This window comes from Bactrocera neohumeralis, chromosome 2 (genome assembly GCF_024586455.1).
Source record: "Bactrocera neohumeralis isolate Rockhampton chromosome 2, APGP_CSIRO_Bneo_wtdbg2-racon-allhic-juicebox.fasta_v2, whole genome shotgun sequence".
NCBI lineage: Eukaryota > Metazoa > Arthropoda > Insecta > Diptera > Tephritidae > Bactrocera > Bactrocera neohumeralis.
In genome coordinates, this window is record NC_065919.1 from 60743627 (window position 1) to 60764251 (window position 20625).

Below are 20625 nucleotides of genomic sequence, written 5' to 3' on the forward strand. Positions count from 1 at the left end.
AATAACAATTTTTATATTCTTACAACATGTTGCTACAGAGTTTAATAGTTTTGTTCACTCAACAGTTGTTTGTATCAACTAAAACTAATCGTGATAGATATAGATCTATATACATATATAAAGGGTGATCTGTTTCAACATTACCTACTAAAAAAAACACATAAACTTCATATTTAATGGGGAATGTTTATTATCATTCGAAAGAATGTTAGTTGGCATTAATTTTTTGAGGATTATCTCTCTCAAATGTTGGTTGTGGCTACGTTTCAGATGGTCCATTCGTTGAGTTCTATTTTTGCTGATTCGTTCGACGATTTGCCCCAAGGCCTGAATCGAACCGAGATTGTCCGCATAGACTTTAGACTTTATATATCCTCACAGAAAATAGTCTAAGAGCGCGATATCACTTGAAAAAGTGCTGGAAATGTTATGGTGGAACGGCTTCAAGAGCTACGCAGGGTATTCTTATAGTCAGAAAGGCAGTATGGGTTTTATGTTCCAAATGTTGTTAGGGATAATGTCAACAAATATGTCCTTGGTGTTTGACTACCTAAGCTGGGATCGAGTGGTGTAACGGCTGCAGGAGTTTGGCTTTCCAGAAACTACACTTTGACGGAACCACTTTTCGGACAGAAAAGCCTCTCTAATCGGCATGAATGGGAGTGTTGAGATCGATGTGGTTCGTGGCTGCCGGCAGAGTTCATCTGTGGTCCATATATCTGGAATCTCAAGATGGACTCTTCGCTTGGGAAGCTCGAGCCACTCTGTAAGTTTGTGCAAATGCGAATGACCTTCTTTTTCTGGTCGAAAGTCGTTCGCGGTCTGAGTTAGAGCGGGCGGGAGGACAATTTTTAGAAACTGTAAATACTTGGAGTTTAGGTGTGGTGGTGGACATATCGATGAAAAACACTGTGACGATGCTGCGTAAAGACAGATCAGCATCAAGTATGTGACGTAAGTTTAGTGTAACAAAAACTTCAGATTCTTTCTGAGTATGGGTTTTCTGCTTACGGAGCTCCGATGTACTCGGACATTACGGATCTAGGTGGTATGGAGATTGGCTAAACTACGGTGTGATCTCCACTAGTCAGAATGCCGAACAGTTAGTGCCGTTTGCGCGTGAACTGTTTGGGCGTTTAACTGGGAATTAAGATTAGCTTCTTGTGTGAACCACCGGTCACCAGTGGAGAGCAGTACGGAAGCTCAACTGTAGTTTCGGCTACGAGGTGTAAGTGGAGACTTAGTTCTGGTACGACGAGGAGCAGGAGCTCTAAGACTTCCAGTAACCTTTTCATACGGACTGTCCCCTCGGGGAGTATGGTAGTGGTTATGGTTAAACTCGAATGCGAGAAGGACTGACACCTTGACAGTTGGATGTTGAGTTGCATTGTAAGCAGGTGCCAGACCCAAAGTACGGCGGAGATTTTAGATGGGCCTCGAACCCTACCAAGGTGGTTAGTGGCATTGCGCTGATCAACGCATTTATTTCCTCCTCTATACTTTTGAGCGCTGGAGTAAGACTGTCGTCAACAGGTACCCATGTCAAACACACGTTAACCGCCCCTCCTTGCAAACTTTAGAATAAATAAAATGGGGTGAGAACTCGTCATAGACCCCATATAACAAGCAAGCCTTATGTATCTGAAGGTACTTTAATTCTTGCAAGTTGAAAAAGTATGAAATGTTCGGTTATACCCGAACTTAGTTCATCCTTACTTGTTTAAGAATATTTTTTAGAATATCCTGCGAGCTCTAAAGTGGATTGACACTAAATATTTATGAACTACTTACATTTTTGTATGTGCCATTCAACTTTCACAAGCATAGAGCCATAAAATCTGTCATGTACTACAGCTTTTTATTACTATACCGTTACATTTCAATATCGTTACATTATTGATAGCAACTGATTGATGTACTTCAATTTCGACGCACCTTTCAGCAATTCTCAATTTAAAAGCAAATTAGCAAAAGGATAGGCGCATCCTTTCAACCATAACATTCCACTTCGCTGCAGGGGTAGCGGTAATCTAAAAACAACAACAAAAAGTATACCGTTTAAAATGTATTGAATCAAGCGTGTCACGGCAGCTTGCAATTTTCTCACAATTAACATTTTTTCTTTTGGCAATGAAACCCATAAAACCAATGAAGGAGCCAGCAAGGTTATACTGCAAATCATAACAGCATAACCTAACAATCAACAACAATAACATTGCCACGAAGACAAACAAGGCAAAAATTGTGGTTAAAAACATAAACGCGTGTAAATTGTGGCGCACTGGTTGTACTTGTTGCTGCTTCACAAAATATTTACGTATTTATATATGCGCGGCAAATCTGAAATTCATATTCATGCGCAAGAAAAGCATACGTCGCCGAAGTAAAAGCAAAACAATGGAATTTGTGATAAAATAATAATAAATGTATCTGGAATGGGATCAACGAGTTTAGGAGTTTCGCAGTGTGTTGTCGGACGCAGTGGCCTAGAGCATAATGTTTTTTTTTTTTTATTTAATTGATACACAATTTGTGTAGGAGATTATTTGTAAAGCGATTATTTTTTTACGGAACTCCAATTATTTTCAAATTTTCTCAGCCTTTCATGCTTAAAAGCTACCTGCTATACTTGATTCTGCTAAATGTTGAGTAAAATAGGAATCTTCTGCGGCTCTATATTCAAACAGCTGCTAAGAAAATTAAGCGTAGTTCAGGATTGGACTCTGCAATCTAAAACTATCAGGCTTAACGGTATATTCTATATAATTTTATGTACCTCGCATGCTATTGTATATACTCCCTAGCTGACTTCAAAGCAATCCACCGCTCGAGTGAAAGATTTTATGAGAGGTAATTAATTGGACTATAATAGTTTTGATTTTAGCTTAGCAATGAGCGATTCATCACTCTCAACTAAGGTCTAGTAATGACCCTACGAACTTGTGCGTTGATAATATATGAAGTAGATAAATATACTACTTTGGACAAAAAATAGCAAGACTTTAATTTAATTTTATTTTTAATTTAAATTTTACGCGAAAACCTATTCATCGAAATATAAACATCAACTGATGATCAACACGTCAATAAAATAAAGATATTGGAGCTTAAGAATCGAGAATTAAAAGTCAGAGATCTTACTGTAAAACGTCTTATTGCTGGCTGTTCATCAATGTTCACGACCCGGAAACAAACGATCAATCGACCGAATATCATGGTAAAGGTAAGCCGAAACCAAAAAAGACAAAGCGGGGCTATGTTGACAGTTTTCTTCGATTATCGAGGTGTGGTGCACTCCGAATTTCTTCTGATCGGCCAACTGTCAACAAGGAATACTATTTGAGTGTTATACGTCATTTCCGCGAAGTTATTTTTGCACCACGATAATGCACCGTCGAATACTGCATTGAATCTTCATGAATTTTTCGCCAATATCGTGCCGCAATTACCGCATTCGCCTGATTTAGCTCCGTATGACTTTTGGCTTATCAGCATACTTAAACGATCGCTCCGGAGAAACCGTTTTCAATCAATTGAAGACAGTAAACGTTAATCGCTACGCTTATTGAAGGCTATTCCGGAAATTGACTTTAACAACTGTTTCGAGGCTTAAAAAAACATTGAAACAAGTGTATTGGTGTATTACTTTGAGGGTACCGACATAGAAAACGAAGCAATAGATCCGATGCTCAGAAGGAAAATCTCAGGTGAAAATTGTATTAGAAAAACTTTAGATTAAAGCTTGGGTTTAATATCAAAGTTAATTAGGATATAACTATAAGTACAGCTTTCAAGATCCTTAGCTTTTGAGCAATTTATTCAGCTGTCAAACTAAATAACAGCTTGAAGCTATAAAGTCTTAAAAGCGTGGTGTATAGCTATAGCATAAGGTATCTGTTTCTAGCAAAGTTCAAGTGCTTAAGATTTTTGTTTTGACTCAGAAAAGATAAGAAAATAATTAAAAATTTAAAGGATTGCATTTTCATTCACTTTAAAATTTATGAAAAATAATATTCCGTTATAATAATCCGAACCAAGTTTTGTTTTCACTCAATGCCAGGTCAAGCAATATTCTGATAAAAGAGTATCGATTTTATGGAGTTCTCCAATTCAAGAACAAACAAAATATTTATAAAACGACATATATTTTGCTTTGTTTTTAAAAACACACGTGCAGCTCAGAGCCCATGCAATCAGACTCATTCCCACAAAGGTGGGCACTTTTGTAAGGTGCAACAATATCCTCGGACAAATAGCAGCAAAATGGAAATTTGTATTTTCATAAACACGTGAAATTGGTTTCAATCGCAACGGGGGTGAAAAAACGAAGAGAATGCGAAAGAATTGCAAAGAATAGAATAGCAAAATGAATATCAATTTCCAATAACGAAGCTGCATAAATTGCTTGCATCCATACGAAACACCGCGTGGAAACGGTGGAAAAGTAGTTGTGGGCGCGAATACTAGCGGTTTCAACTGGCGACAAAGCATCAACTAAGGGCATGTCAGGTATACACGTATAAATGTGTGTGTTGTAAGCAGATAAACATATGTGCCGGTATTTGCAAGCACCGTTTGAACTATAAATGCCGGCGGCGAAATTGCTTGAGAGCCCGCACAGCAGATCTATTCACATCTAACGCGCCCCACACAACCCACTGGCAGTTGTCGTCCGCGTTTTTAGTGCAGCAAAATGGAAATTTTTGTTAAAATTCATTGATCTGTGTACTATATTTCTTTGCTCTATGTGTGTATGTGTAATTTTTTGCGATGATATTTTTTCCACCACCACTTTCATTGTGCTACAACGTTTGTTACTTGGATATTGTAATGAATGCCCGCGGTGGCGAATTTTTCCAAGTTTTTTTCAGTTTACAAGGATATGAATTTCAGCAGCGTAAAATGATTATTTCACTCGTTTTGTGTTTCTTTATTTTTGCGCTGAAAAACTATTTTGCTACCGATCGAATTATGCGCTTATGCAGTTATATGAGCACGTATGCTTGTATTTTATGTGTATATAAATGTGTGTAATGCAATATGTACACTGGTGGCGCTGAATATAAAGACGGATTTTATTTCCCACAAATATTGCATTGTTTGATTATTAAAAGGTAGAAAAATAACTTTCAATTAGAAGAAGGATTAACTTCGAATACACCGAAGCTATGATGCCAATCACAGATGCAAATTCTCTACAAGAAGTTTAGTTTTATCGCTCAGTGATTCGATCTGAACATTTTCTTCGGAGTGTGCACCGTTGCCAAATTTCGTGAAGATATCTCGTAATATATAAAAGTTTTTCACACAACGACTGAATTTTGATCCATTACTTTGTATGACAGCTGTATCCTATAGTGGTTCGAACAGAAGAATTTCTTCAGAGATTACACCCTTGCCTTAGACAAAAATTCATGACAAATTTCGTGATGACATGTTGTGAAGTGAAAAAAATGTTGATACAAGCACTTGATTCCGTTCATTTTTTTATATGACAGCTGTATGCTATAGTAATGCGATCTGAGCAAACGTCAAATACAAAAGTTTTAGTTTCATTAATCTGATGCCACTCTGAGGACTGCGGTGCGGTATACTCTGCCTACTACCTTGCGCCGGTTTTCCTTTTTAGGCACGCCTGCCGAGGTCTCCGCTCCGAATAATAGGGCGCTGATTGTCGTCGGAACTTTCTCTTTTCGTGGTTGAGGCCTCATATGTTGGCCATTAGTCTGCTCAGTTGGGAGGTGATCTTCGCTGCCTTTCCTGCGACGTGCTGGATTTGTACCCAAAAGGTCCAATCTTACGCCTATGTAGTTTACTGCTTTTTGTGTCCTAACTATATCCGTAGTCGTTTGCATACTCGTTTCGAGGGGTTCGTGCTTATTTGTTTGCAGTAGTAGCTCTGCTTTTTCCGAAGCGAGCTGGAGCTTGTGTGGAGTCGAGCCATGCTTGCATTCGTATCATGACCTGATTAAGTTTTCTTCGCAGTTCTTCAGTGTCTCTTACTGTAATTACAGCTGTCCCATCGTTTGCGTAGCAGATTAAGTACAATTCGTCTGGCATTTCGAGTTTTAATATAACGAGGTTTTGAAATTCGGTACATCGGTATAGAGAAAGTTTGGTCGGATTGGAGAAATTTTTTGATTTTTGAAGTTATCTTTTAGAAATTTAAAAGAACTGGTGGCATTCGAAATGATATTATAAAGGAAGTAGGCGTGGTTGTACTCCGATTTTGCCATATTCTAACAGTTTTAAAAGACTGTATGACTATTACGCTTCCGGCAGTTATCGATAGGGATAAGCATAGTTTCAGTAATTTATAACGGAGCCACACCCGATTTTGAAAATCATAAACCCCACAGAGGCCCTACCCGGCTAAAGCCTCCGCTAAATTGCATTCTTATTGCTAAGTTACAGATTGAGTTATTGCAATAACAGATTGTGGGTAAAACAATTGTGTGGAAATATTCCAATGTAAACATTGATAATTTGCTGGCCAAGACTGTATTTGTATATTGTTTTTTGCAAGCATTATTTCAATGATTTTCACGCGCCATCAAAAATATTTGCATTTTCATGTATTGAATATTCAGTAGTGTAAGTTTTTTCTTCATTTCTAGAGAATTTTGTATATGTATAATTTGCAATGTGTGTGCATTTGAAGCAGACAGATTTTTATTTATTTGTTAAAGCATGAAATGATTATTTTGCGCCACAAAGTATGCAACAATGTCGTGAAACGCGTTGTGAACTCACAAACAACGTAGCACACTAACGAATAATTTTGTAATAATTGTTGAAATTTTTTTAAGAAAATGTTATGCTACTTAAAAATAAAAATTAAATATTATAGAACACCTGAAATTGTTATTATTTTCTTAAATTAATTTTTCATTTTAATTTTTGTTTTTTTCTTTTTAGTTCTGGGAAATCATCTCCGATGAGCATGGCATCGACCCGAATGGCATGTACGTTGGTGAGAACGATTTGCAATTGGAACGCATCGATGTGTACTACAATGAGGCCAGCAGTGGTAAATACGTACCACGCGCTGTACTCATCGATTTGGAGCCAGGCACAATGGATGCTGTTCGCCAATCGCCAATGGGTATGCTATTCAGGCCAGATAACTTCGTGTTCGGCCAGTCCGGAGCGGGTGAGTAAAAGCAAAGAAAAGTCAAATTATACAATATCGTTGAACTGCAGATAGTAGGATAGATTTGGTTCAAATGAACACTTTTGGATTTTAATAAAACTTTGAAATTCCAGGCAATAACTGGGCCAAAGGTCATTACACAGAGGGCGCCGAGCTAATTGACTCTGTGTTGGATGTGCTGCGCAAAGAGTCCGAGGGTTGCGATTGCCTGCAAGGCTTCCAATTGGCACATTCTCTGGGTGGCGGTACCGGCTCCGGTCTGGGTACCCTGCTTATTTCCAAAATACGCGAAGAGTACCCCGACAGGATAATGAACACATTTTCAGTGGTGCCATCGCCAAAGGTGAGTGAAATTCTGCATGATTAAAATTGAAGAATATGGTTATATGCAAGTAGAGAGCGAAATGGAGTTTCATGAAGTGTGTTGAAGAAGTGTTTAATTAAGTATACATATATTTAAATACGAAAATATTTTTTTAATCAAAAAAATTTAAGTTTTTATTTCCTCTATTTAATATTTAAATTTGTTCTTTTTTTAGTTACACTATTTTTTGTTAGAATTATTTTATTTAATTAATTATTTTTCAAATTTGGTCCTAAGCAAATTGATTATTTTCCCTTATTTACTTTAATTAATTAGTTTACTTAATTATAATTTATTAAATATCCAATTAAATTATTTTTTTGTTACTAATTGGAATAAATTAATTACTTTATACCAACTCTTAAAATTATTCATTAATATTATTACTTACTACTTAACTAAATTAATTTTTTATTTAATATTAAATTAAAATTTAGGCTTTTCTATAAAACTATTTTATCATAACAAGTTTTCATTATCATAATTAATTTTATTATTTGATTAAATTAATTAATTTAAATTTTTTTTTATTTTATTGATTATTATTTTTCGATGGCTTATTTAAGTATTTTTTTACCTAAGAATATTGATTGTTTTCCCTTATTTATTCTAATTAAGTCAGTTTTTTCATTTATTAATTAATTCAATTATATATCAATTATATATTAAATTATATTTTTTTACTATTTTGACTAATTTTATAATAATAATTTTTTAGTATTAACGTATTGCTAATTTAACCAAATAAATTACTTTAAAGCATTTTTTTTAATTTATTTAATTATTATTTATTTAGAATTTAATTTAATTAATTTTGAATTGATTACTGGTAAAGTTAATTATTTAGTTAAATCAATTATAATGTTTTAAATGAAAATTTTGTTTCTTATTTAAGTTATTGACTTACATTTTGTTTTTGAATTAATTATTAATATTCATTAAATAATTATACACTAAAATTATTTAATTTTTATAAATTTTAATACATTAAATATTTTGGAATATTTTTTAGATAAATAAATATTAATTTTGTATACTGATTATTTTGTCATTAATTATTTGAGTAAAGTTCCTACTATTTATTTGATATATTCTTATATTTATTTAAATTAAGAAATTTATTAATTACTTCATTTAATTATTGTTTCCTTAAAAATGTTAAAAATAAATTATGTTTTATTAACTATTTAATTAAATTAGTTGTGTTTTACTAATTTTCTAGTTAAATTAATTATTTTTATTAATTATTAAATTTCTTTAATTATTACTTTTTAATTATCTAATTCAATTTTTTGAATAAATTAATTTCTCTATAATATTTTTTAAATTAAATACTTATTATTTATTGACTATTTAATTAAATTAAATTAAATTTAGTAAATATTTCAGTCAGCTTCCTTCTATTTATTTGGTATATTCTTATATTTCTTTAAATTAAAAAAAAAATTATTATGAAAATTGCTAATTTAGCTTAGTTTTTAATTAATTACTTCATTTAGTCCTTTGCAATTTTTAAACAAATTAGTCACATCTTCATATTTATTTTGGTTAAATAAATTATGTTTTATTTACTACTCAATTAAATCAGTTAAATTTTATTAATTTTCTAATTAAATTAATTATTTTTTACAAATTATTTAAATTAGAAATAGTTATTTAATCATTATTCAATTAACTTATTATTTTTCATTAATTATTTAATTTTATTAATTTTATTTTAAGTTGAAATTTGATTAATTATTCATTATTGATGAATTAATTGAGACTTACAATTAATTACGGGTAATTATTTGACTCTTTTTATTGCCACTCTGTATTGTGTAATACTGCCAGCTTAAATCGACTTTCCACATCCTAGCATCATTTATTAAAAACAAATTTTGCAATTATTTTTACCGCTTTGCATTTGCTCATAATTAGGCGTGTCAAATGTTAGCTTAGCAATAAATTCGTATGAAAACTACAATAAATATGTCTAATATTTAATGCGAAAAATTAATCGCGCTGCAATTGCGAGCGAAATATGCAAAAAAGATGACAACAAGACCCAACAACAAATTGCATAATAGAATGCAATAAAATATATATTTTAGCAGCTAATTAGTACAAAGCGCCTAATTTCTGATGATTATTAATTTTTGCAAATTCTTTGACAAATTTGCTTAATTTATTGACATTTATATTGTTCGGCCGCAATAAACCCGCTGGCGGCTTTACCAATTCAGGCGGCAGCAATCAGCAATGCTAATATTTGTAAATCGCTTAACCGTTAGTGTGTAAACAAAGGGCGCAAATGTGTGTATATTGATGTGTGGGCATGCATAGGTATTTGTGCGTGTGGGTGTGTGTGAAACGCCAGCTGGTCACGCAGCGGCTAATTGTCAAATGCACCACAAATGTCAACGCGCCTGAATTAGTTTCGCGAAAATTTTAAGCGCACAAAATTACATCAAAAGCAGCCACACATACACACACACACACACACATTACTACAGAGCCTAGCAATGCAACTAAATTATGCACCCAGAAACATGTGTTAATTATTGTGTGACGCAATTGACTGGCAAAACAAAAATAAATTGAATTAAATGCAAAACCACAATTTGTCAGCGCACACGTAAACACTTTATGTGCGCGCATGTGTATGCATGTATGGGGCATAACAATTTTTGCACAATACCAATAACTGTTATAAGCTGCGTAATTGAAATTAATTACATACGCACACACGCACATCGGCTCGCGCTCGCCAATTGATTTCTTGCTGCTTTGCATGCACAGATTTGTAATTGCTATTTTTATTATAATTAAATTTTTGTTGTTGTTATACTTTCAGCATAATTTAATTAAGGCATGCACATTAGCTTTGGCCTTAATTTGGCTGTTGATTGATTGAAGTGCGTATACGCATAAAAATGAGAAATACTTAAATGCTTCTCCAACACCTATGCACACACATAAACACACGCACATAGAGTGGTATACCACCATAACAGAATTTATACTCCGGTGTTTGTGTTAGTGCGTTAGCAGCACACCTGCTTTGCATATTAATTATGTTTAATACGCTATGCCACGCTCCGCTACGCTCCGGCACTTGCAAATGAGCGTCGAGTGTGTTTTGCAAAAATTAAAATTGAAATTAATTAGCTGCGAGTTGTGTAAAGGAATAGCATTGCAGTAATTAAATGGAGGTTACTCATACGACATGACGACCCGCTGGCAAGCGCTTAGCTGCATGAGTTGGGATTAAACTTGAGTTTATTATTGGCGTAAGGAATTTTGCAAATATGCAAATTAGTTTTAATAACAAAATAGCAAATTATAAGCACAATTTATTTGAAAACTAAAAAATAAAAAACTTCTCTGTTGGTCCCCAAAGTGCAGAGCTACTTTCTTTAGCATATCGTAAGGCGCAAATTTGCATTTGCAAGCTATTTCTAGAACTTTACGATAGGAATGCCTTTTTTTAAGTTAGCAAATGCGCATTTTATACGTATAGCGTAAGTTCGCGACTATCTTACGGGGATGGGTATGTTCTTAACGCTGCTGTGATTAAAATTTAAAAAATTGAAACAACAACGAAGTGCGATGGTGGCCCGCTGGCCAAGTTTCCACGAAGCCGAGCTATTTAGTAATAGAACAGAAGAGCATACGGCACCACCGCCTCGCTTCCCATTCTACCGATGGCGGTTCTAGGGTGCCTTTTTTTGGTTGCTCAGCAGCTTTACAGTTTCCTACGATTCCGCCATACCAGTCTTATCAAAAAAACACTAGCGAGCTTAGGCACTCTTTGACCAGCCTTGAACGCACTGTTTATGACTTCAAGGCTAATAGTGCAGCTCTCCTATCTGAGTGGATGGTCACTTCTCTGAAGAAGGCTGCACTCCGGAGTAGTAAACCTACTGCTACACTCATAGCTGCAACCTCGACCTAAAAACACTGCAATAGTCAGGTAGTCGCCGGCACATGGGCGGAGAAGGAGCCGCCAGAGTTCCGTTTGGCGACTCCATGATTCAAATGATCCGCTATGAGTCAAAGTGAGTGTGAATTTATAAGTGTTTACACATATGTTCTTTTAGGAAACCAGACTCTCTTAAGCTGATAGCAATTTCGCAGCAATACATTTTCCGACGTTGCTTACGGGCAATATGTACAAGATGGCGTTAAGTGTCATGGATAGAGTGGACCTTAGTGCGCCACAAATGCTAATGAGAGCGTTTCTTTGCAAGTTTGGTCTTTTCTATAGCCCTCCACCACATAAAGACTCGATAGAACATAATGTTCTTGACTATGATGTCGTAAAGACAGAAGACAAATTTCGATGAGAGCTCACCTTTTGCCAATGACTTCTCTCTATACGATTGAATTTCGCTATTTTAAATGAGTCAATTGTGACTTTTTTCAATAAGAAATGAAATGTATATAATTCAATGCCAAGGCCTAGAATTTAGATTTATTATAAGGACAAGGGTTTGTCATTATCTTTTGAAAATAATTTTGGGCAAATTTAGTCAAGCGATATAGAATCAGACGATCATGGAAGCCTCGCCAGACCCACTACGCGGTCACCAAAAATTTCCTTCAATAAATTGATTATTTCGTTGGCTACATGATATGCAGCGCCGTGTTATTGGAATCAAAGGTCTTCCACATCATGACTCTATAGCATTCTCCATTAATTATGACGGCATCATTTTTGAAGAATATAGACCTCTCGTCATAGAGCATGCCAAACAGTGACTTTTTGGAAATGTAACGGCATCTGCAACCAATTTGTTTAATAACGCAGCCACTCAACTAAAAGTGAACTTTATTGCTGAAACCAATATCTTCTGCAAAATCTTCCATAAAATTGATGGGCAACAATCCAGTTATTGCGAGCGATGGCGGATAAACGCATTCGAGTCTTCTTCGATACTCTGCTCCACAGCAGCAATAGCGTCCCCGGTGCGCACAGTAAGGCGTCTCTGAGGATGCACGTTATCCATGAAAGTAAACGTGGTGAGAAACCGATTCACGAATTACCGACTCTGCTTGGCGAACATTAAATGCAGCACATGTCGTGCCGCATGAACCGAACCATTATTTTAGTAATAAATTTGCAGGGCTTCCAATCTGAATGTAAGTCAAGGAAAAGCCATCAAAAACCGCACAAAATATTGAAATTGAAAATCACACAACTTAAAAAAAATTATCTTTAAGCCTATGTATTTTCAATGAAATCACAGAGAAATTACTTTATCCTTGAACCCAATCTCATATAGAAATATTCGGATACTCACTCCAACCTTTTAATAAAATATATGTAAATTACGCCATTTACTGATTTTGCCTTGGAACAGCTTGAAATCGATAACAATTTTTTAAAAAATCATCTGCTCCGATGAAGCCCACTTTCATCTGCGTGGTGCGATAAATACACGAAACTGTCCATTCTAGTATGAAGAAAATCCACAAATATATTGCTGAACAACCATTACATGCACCTAAATTGACAATTTGGTGTGGTTTATTGGTCTGGTGGAATCATCGGTCCATACTTCTTTCAAAATGAAGCTGGTGACACAGTTATTGTCAATGGAAAGCGGTATAGATCGATGATAATCAACTTTTTATGGCCGCAATTGGAAGAAGCTGATCTTGATAATATCTGGTTCCAGCAGGTTCGTGCAACAAATGATTTATTGCATTGAATGGCTTTCAAAACGTTGTGATTTAAAACCATTAGACTACTTCTTGTAGGATTATTTAAAGTTATTGGTCTTTAGTAATACACCGTACTCCCTTCAAGCTTTATAATTCAGTAATAAACGTGCTATTCAAGACATATGACTTGATTTAGTGGAAAAAGTACTCGAAAAATGGGTTAATCGAATTGTATCGATTGTACTTCACATTAAATGTTAATATATGAATTTACTTAAGTATTATAGTATTTTTTTTTTTTGAAGGATATTAAATAACTCTTATTGCAAGACCCTGTATCATTAAATTTGATCCTTAATTAATAGCTTATTTCATTCGTTTGCTTGCCGCCTCAAAAATTTAATTTAACTTCTGCCATTTTAATATACTTTCTGCAACTGCTTTCCACTCATATGTATTTACATTTATTTCATACATATGTGTATAGTAAGTATATAACTCATTTGCACTTATTATGTTTGCTTTCGTTTGCAAATAATTGGAACACATTATCTAGTAATTTATTTTTTTTCTCTATAAATAACAAATTAAAATATTTTCTGCCACACATGCGTGAAGTGAGTATCTTGTTTGTAATGGTGTGTGTATATAAAACTTATGTATATACATGTGTATATTAAATGGCATCGATATGTAATTGAGCATAGCTGACGACGCACATCATTTCAATTTTAATTACGATTTGACATTTTATTAAACATAATATGAACACATACCGTTATTGACATGGGGAAAAATATGCACATTAATTTGTTTGATATGTGCCAAGGTGTGTGGATGTTGTGTGGTAGTATTTGTGTACGTGTGTGCTTATAAAAGTCGCTTTTAATTTAATTTTTATTAAATCTTTTTTATATAAATATTTTTTAAGCCCGATCTGTTTATACAAGTTTTAAACGAAAATTCAGTCCACAGATTGCAAGTAGCAATGCCAAAATTAGTCCTTTGACGGGTAATTTTCATTTTTCACTTCTCAGAGAGAGGTTAGATCGAGACTTACAGCAAATTTATGTTTGAAAGTAGTTTAACACCGGTCCTCCGATACCCCTAACGCGTTGAACTCTTCGAAAACTAAGCATCTCAAATAAGCTCATTTAAACTAACTTAAACTTTGAAAACATGCGAAAGCATTTCAATATTTTGTTGAAAAATACACTCTTTCCATTATATTTACAATATTTACATATTCTACACCATTAAATATCGTTATACTAAATATGCGTATCAGAGACATCTGTTCTTAATCTACACTGTCAAAAGTATAATAGAAACAGTATAGAGAGTATCAAACCAATTTTTAATCAAGAAGTACTAGCGTGTACCTCATAATGTATGCCTTACGAGGGCGTCTAAGTAGAGAGACAATTGTAAATTTATTATCAGAAACTCTATATCAACTTCGGTTTCATACTTCCATACAGTTTTTCCAAGCGAGGTTATTGCCGCTAACATAGCTTTACTGCTTCGCAGAGCAACAACCTTCAAAGATGCAGTCTGCTAGTATGGCGGCGATACTAGCCAACTGCGTTCCAGGCTGATTAAGGAATGCTTAACTTCGTTATCAATGACATCGCGTCACTTTGTGATAAGACCAGCCAGGCAACAGCGGAATCGCAGGTAACTGTAAGCTGATGAGCTGGCATGGAAAGGCACTCTAGCCCTGTTATCAGTAGAATGCAACGGGTCCGTACAACGCTCCTTTCATGCAAGAGATTTAGTGAGCTTTTTGTCTCAATAAGGCTACACTCTCCTTAGTTGTGGAGTTTCTAACAGATCATTGCGCGATCGGTTTTTACACAGTGAGATTCAATAGGTACTGGAAAACGAGGTCAAAACATCTAAATATTTCCTTTTTGACTGTTGCACCTCTGTGCGAGTAAGATTTGGGAGCTCACACACACAATATTTTTTATTATAATATTTTTTCGACAGTTTTTCGTAGAAAAAAATAGGAAGATAAAAAAAATTAAAGCATTCATAGCGTGATAGCGAATGACGTTAAAAATATGTATCTTCAAAACTCTTTCTTTGCGAGTGGAAACCGTTTTGAAAAACACCATTCTGAGAAAATCGCGTTTGAAGATTACTGCTGCTATGTTCCCTACTCTGTTCTCTTTCTACAAGAAACGTTGTAATGTCCGAAATAATTTGAATTTCGATTTCAAAATTTGAGAGAATGTTTATTATAATGTATACTATCCGGTAATGCAACAATAAATAAAAAAATAATCGATTTCACGCAAATTTCACACTGAGACGATCCTTTAAATGAGAGAACCAAACCTTACAACTCAACGGTTATATTCATATTCTTCTCAAACAACACGTGGAAGAAAACTTTTCGCAATTTTTTGAATGATCCAAAATAGACTTCCAAAATATGTTCCTCGTAAAATTTGAAATAAGTCCTTGGTACTTTATATACTCCAACTTCTAAGTGGCCCTCGTAAGTAACACATGCCTTTTGTAATATTACCAATACAAATCAGTATGCAGGGTTGCATTTATGGTACAGCACAGCACATCATTACAATTCACATAGTAATATTGCAAAATTTCTCATATTTACCAGCTGCATTTATTATCCAATTTATGACGCCACAAATCAGTGGTTGCAAGTCAAAAATTTTTACATTCGTTGCGCCTCAATTGGCGCATAATAAATGCAATCACACGGAGCCGAGCCAAAGGACTAGAGTTCACTCGCAATTTCACATACTCAAACCAATATTTGCATTTAATTTACTGTTAACACAAAAACACACACACATACACACACGAAATAATAACTGTAATTTTCTTTTTATGATAAAATCATGCAATTCGCCTATTTTACGTAACTGCAACACACACACACACGCGCACACACATAGTCACACGCGTTTGGTATATGCAAATATAACGGAAGATATCGTAGAACGCTGAAATAAGCAGGCATTGAAAGGCATACAAATTGACTCTTATTTACCAGCACGCATTTGCATTGAGCAGCAGTTCAATTGGAAATCATATCGAATATTGTTAATATGCGCACAATGGCAATTTGTAAATTATTGCTTTAAGATATTAATAAAATGAATGGGCGCAAACAAATAAGCGGCGAGTTGCAGTGACAGCGGTAAAAAATTACAAAAAAAAAACAAAAAACACCACACAACAACAACAAAAACTGCATGAAAGCCCACAGGCATGACAGCAGCCTGCAGCGGTATGCGCGCAAGTGTGTGTGTGTGTGCGGTAATTGATGTGTGAATGGGCCTGCAATATGTAGGCAAAAAGAAAAATCATATATGGGTGTGTGTGTGTTTGTAACACAAAAACACGGTTAACCACATTTGGACACCCATTGCAACCGCTGATGCGATTAAAAACTGTCCTTCAATGTAATTTGTTGAGCTCTCGCGCTTATCGCAAATGATTTACGTGTCATATGCAACATGTGTGCAATCGCCCGGCTGGATGTGTGCGTATGTGTGCGTGAGTGTGTGGTTGTGCCTCGGACATGCATCACATTAGCCATGCATGCAGTTACGCATCACTGCGTTTGCGTGGCATTTTATGCGGTGCAAATGTGTCATTGCGTAAGCATGTAAATGAGTGTGTAATTGTAATTACGTGGATTAAGTGGGATTTCACGTGCGCATTAAAAAAATACCCAGTTATTGTTGTTTTTGTTGTTTGTTAATCTCCTTTTTTGTTTTGTTTTTGGTTAACTGTTTAAGGCTCACATTTAATGTTATTAGTCTTATTTACGGTAACTGAGCGCAAAATATTAATTTAATAATATAATATATATTTTATTTAAATTTGCGGCATCCGCTTTAATTCCACCATATTAAATAATTTAGAATTGTAAAAGCAACTGGCAATAATGTAAGCGCATTATTTTTAAGTACTACGCAAAAGCAAGGCAAATAAGCAAAATCCGATTCATTGTTAATGTCAGGTGGCTAACAAGCATTGTTCACAGTTTGCTGGTAGTTAGACTTATTCCGGTCTGCAGATTTTTCAGTATCCCACTCTATCCCTTCCCAATGGTATTTAATTCTTTTGGAAGGTTCAGAGGGTCCCTACTTTTTTAAAGAAAAAGCACAGAAACTTCAAATTTAATTGGGAGTGTTTATTATCATGCGAAAGAACATTCTTTGGCATTTACTGTTTGAAGATTATCTCTTCAAATGTTGGCTGCGGCTACGTCGCAGATGATTCACTCGTTGAGTCTAATTTTCGATGACTCGTGCGAGCATTTCGATTAGTAACTGGAGAATGACACGTGCAATGTTTTGCTCGAATGCCTGACTCGAAGCGTGATTGCCCACATAGACTTTACACTTTACATATCCCCACAGGGAAATGATCTTGGTGGGCAATCGACCGGTTAGGTTCTCACCGGCATCATTTTTGGACCAATGATTCCACCGTCCCACAAACCACACCAACTTCTTGTTTTTTTCTGGATAAAGTAGCTGCTTTTCGTCCCAAATGCGGAAATTTTGCTTGTTTACATATCCATTAAGCCAGAATTCGGTCTCTTCGATGAACAAAATTTGGCACGAGAACATCGGATCTCCTTGGAACTTTTCGAGAGTCCATAGACTGAAACGATATCGTTGGGGAAGGTCGAGCAGCTTCAGTTCTTGCACAAGCTGTATTTGGTACACTTCCATTTTAAGATCTCGACGTAAAATGCCCAAGTCGGTACAAACGTCCGAGTTGCCAAGAACGGCGAATCGATTCTTCACGGTCTTTGTGTACATTCTTAGCTTCGGCTGCTATATTTTCTTTACTGTGTCCTGGAAGTGGTCTATTCCCTCGAGCATTACCCAGTAATAAATTTTGGGTCTCAATATGGGTGATAGTGAATAATGACAGCTTGACACGATCTACTTGGATCATCCGTTATATATGATCAGTATGACGACCTGAGTTGATTAAGTCATTTCCATCTATCTGCCTTTTCTCGAAACAAATTTTTTCTATGGAAACTTATTTATTTGTAAAAATTATTATAGTTTCAGTCATTACTAAAAATAAAATGAATCAGTGCCATCGCTGTATTTTTCCACTAATTCTCTGCTAAAAAAATAGATCAAATCTATTTTGCAATCAAATCCAAATCTTTCGTATTGAGATAGCTGATAGGCACTAATAATTAAATTTAACATATTAAAATTATTATTAAAGCTATGAATAATCCTTGAAAAGCGACATATAATTATCTGTGTATCTGTAATTTTTCGTTTTTTTCCCTAATTTGTATCGATTTATTATCGGTTTTATATCGGAATTCATTCGGTAAACAAATTTATACATATCTGCACTCTTATTTCAATTAAAAGTTGATAATAACATGCTTTTGGCCTATCAAGCTATGGAATGCGAACCACAATATAAGCGGACGTCAGAGCGTATGAGTAATATGAAATATTGTACTGTGAGTTGCTAGTAGCTAAGTAACGCTCGCTGAGCTCGCCCAAACATTCAATTGTAGACCTCAAGAAGCCATCGGAGCTCCTACCCGTTTCCATTCTAACTCTGGAGAGACTGAGATACCGATCTAGCAAGTTCATAAAACTTGCAGTTTCCTGTGATACCACTTTAGCCAAGCACCCACAAAAGTATATTCATGAAGTAACTCGAACCAGAGGTTTAAAGGTTTTCAAACCACAGGTGCTCCTTTTAATTTGATTTGTTATATCATATTTTATCTAGATATCTTAATTTTTACTCAAGTTACAGCTTACAAAAGCAGATGGGGGGGACAGACAGACATACGCAATTCAACTCGTCTCGTCATCTTGAGCAAAAAATAGTTAGTACGACATGGTTCATCATTTTAAAATAATTAATTTATTGCTAAAAATCTGGGTACAAAAACCAAGAGTTGTCGGCTCATTACTCTTTTGACAAATAGCTTCGAGCAAATGACGCATAACACTCAAATATTGACAGTTTGGCCGGTCGGTAGGCATTCAGAATGCACCACACCTCGATAATCGAAGAAAACTCTCAACATAACCTTGATTTTTGACCTGCCTGACGTGGTTTTTCCGACTTTGACTCACCTTTGCCACGATATTCGTCATCGCTGTTTTTTCGAAAAATTCGAGTGATATTGGAACCAATCGTGCTTTTACTTTTATTAGACTTAAATGATCTTTCAAAATGGTTTTCACTGGTCTCTCCGATATTCTAATGATGCTAGTAAGATTTCTGCCTGTTAATCCTCGAACCTCTAGCACAAACTCCTTTCTTTTATTGACGTGATGATCATCAGTTGATGTTGATAGCCGTCCTGAACGTGGTTCGTCGTCAACGCATTCTCGACCCTCTTAGAATAATTTGTACAAGTCCAAAACAATTGCTCGCGACAAACAATTATCACTAAAGGCCTTTCCCAATATTCTGAACGTTTCGGCAACCGAAACTTTATTCCGCACGCAAAATTTAATGGAACTTGTTGCTGAATAATTTCACTCATCACAAAAATCGCCGAATGCACTTGATGTACTTCAGAAAGGTAAGTATACTAAACAATAATAATTATTTTAATGTGACATTTGACATAGATGTCACTGACAGCCATGCCGAGAAAAACGCGTTTAAAGTTCAACAACTCCGAGAGAGAGAAGTCCGAGGCGCTCTAGGAAACTCGTTATAACTCCCGAAATATTTCGAATTTCTGTCTGAAAGAGACATTGCACTTTCAAATTAAGCAACAAAAATTTTTCGATTTTTTGAACCCAAGTTACCTTAAATTAGAAAGTCTTACTATTTCTTGCCCACAGTATATCTATTTCTATCTCGCTTAGTTAGAATATAAAAAGATTTTTGAAAAGTTTGCGTACACAGTTTATATGTACCAGTCCAAAACAAAGTTTTATCTGATGGTGGATATAAAGGCTTTAATGAAAACAATTTTGTCTTCATTTGTTCTTTTTACGTCTTTCACTGGCCGGTAATCAAATACCAAATATATTTTGTAGAGTTTTGTCCTACTCTTTAGATATCGTTAATCTTACTGGATGGATGGACTGGATCATATGCTGTCTTCCATTGGAGTTTCTAAAAGCCATTTCAAAATTAAAAAACCAAAAACGGAACCATTGCATCCGGTTTATTCATCGGTTTTTCACGGATTAAAGTAACACATTTCTAGTTGTAATTCCACCAATAATACGACAAGTATAACAATAACCGTCACAACCAATGGTGCTACACAACAACAAAATCGCAATACCGCAAGTCAATTTATGCGGCCTATTAATGCAGGCGACTCATAAATTACACACACAAATGAAACTATTAGCACATGAATATACAAACAAGAATTTAGGAATGCACAAACGCACACTATATATATGCATATACTCGGATAAGCACACATACATATATATAT

General features: G+C 35.1%; 1 protein-coding gene across 1 annotated transcript in view; it reads left to right on the forward strand.

Moving 5' to 3' along the window:
- Window positions 1-20625, forward strand: part of LOC126752620 (tubulin beta chain) — a 112459-nt gene that overhangs the window by 62844 nt on the left and 28990 nt on the right. Inside the window, exons 2-3 of the mRNA XM_050463561.1 lie at window positions 6919-7153; window positions 7267-7496. Coding sequence (XP_050319518.1) covers window positions 6919-7153; window positions 7267-7496 — 465 coding nt within the window. The remainder of the gene's footprint in view (window positions 1-6918; window positions 7154-7266; window positions 7497-20625) is intronic.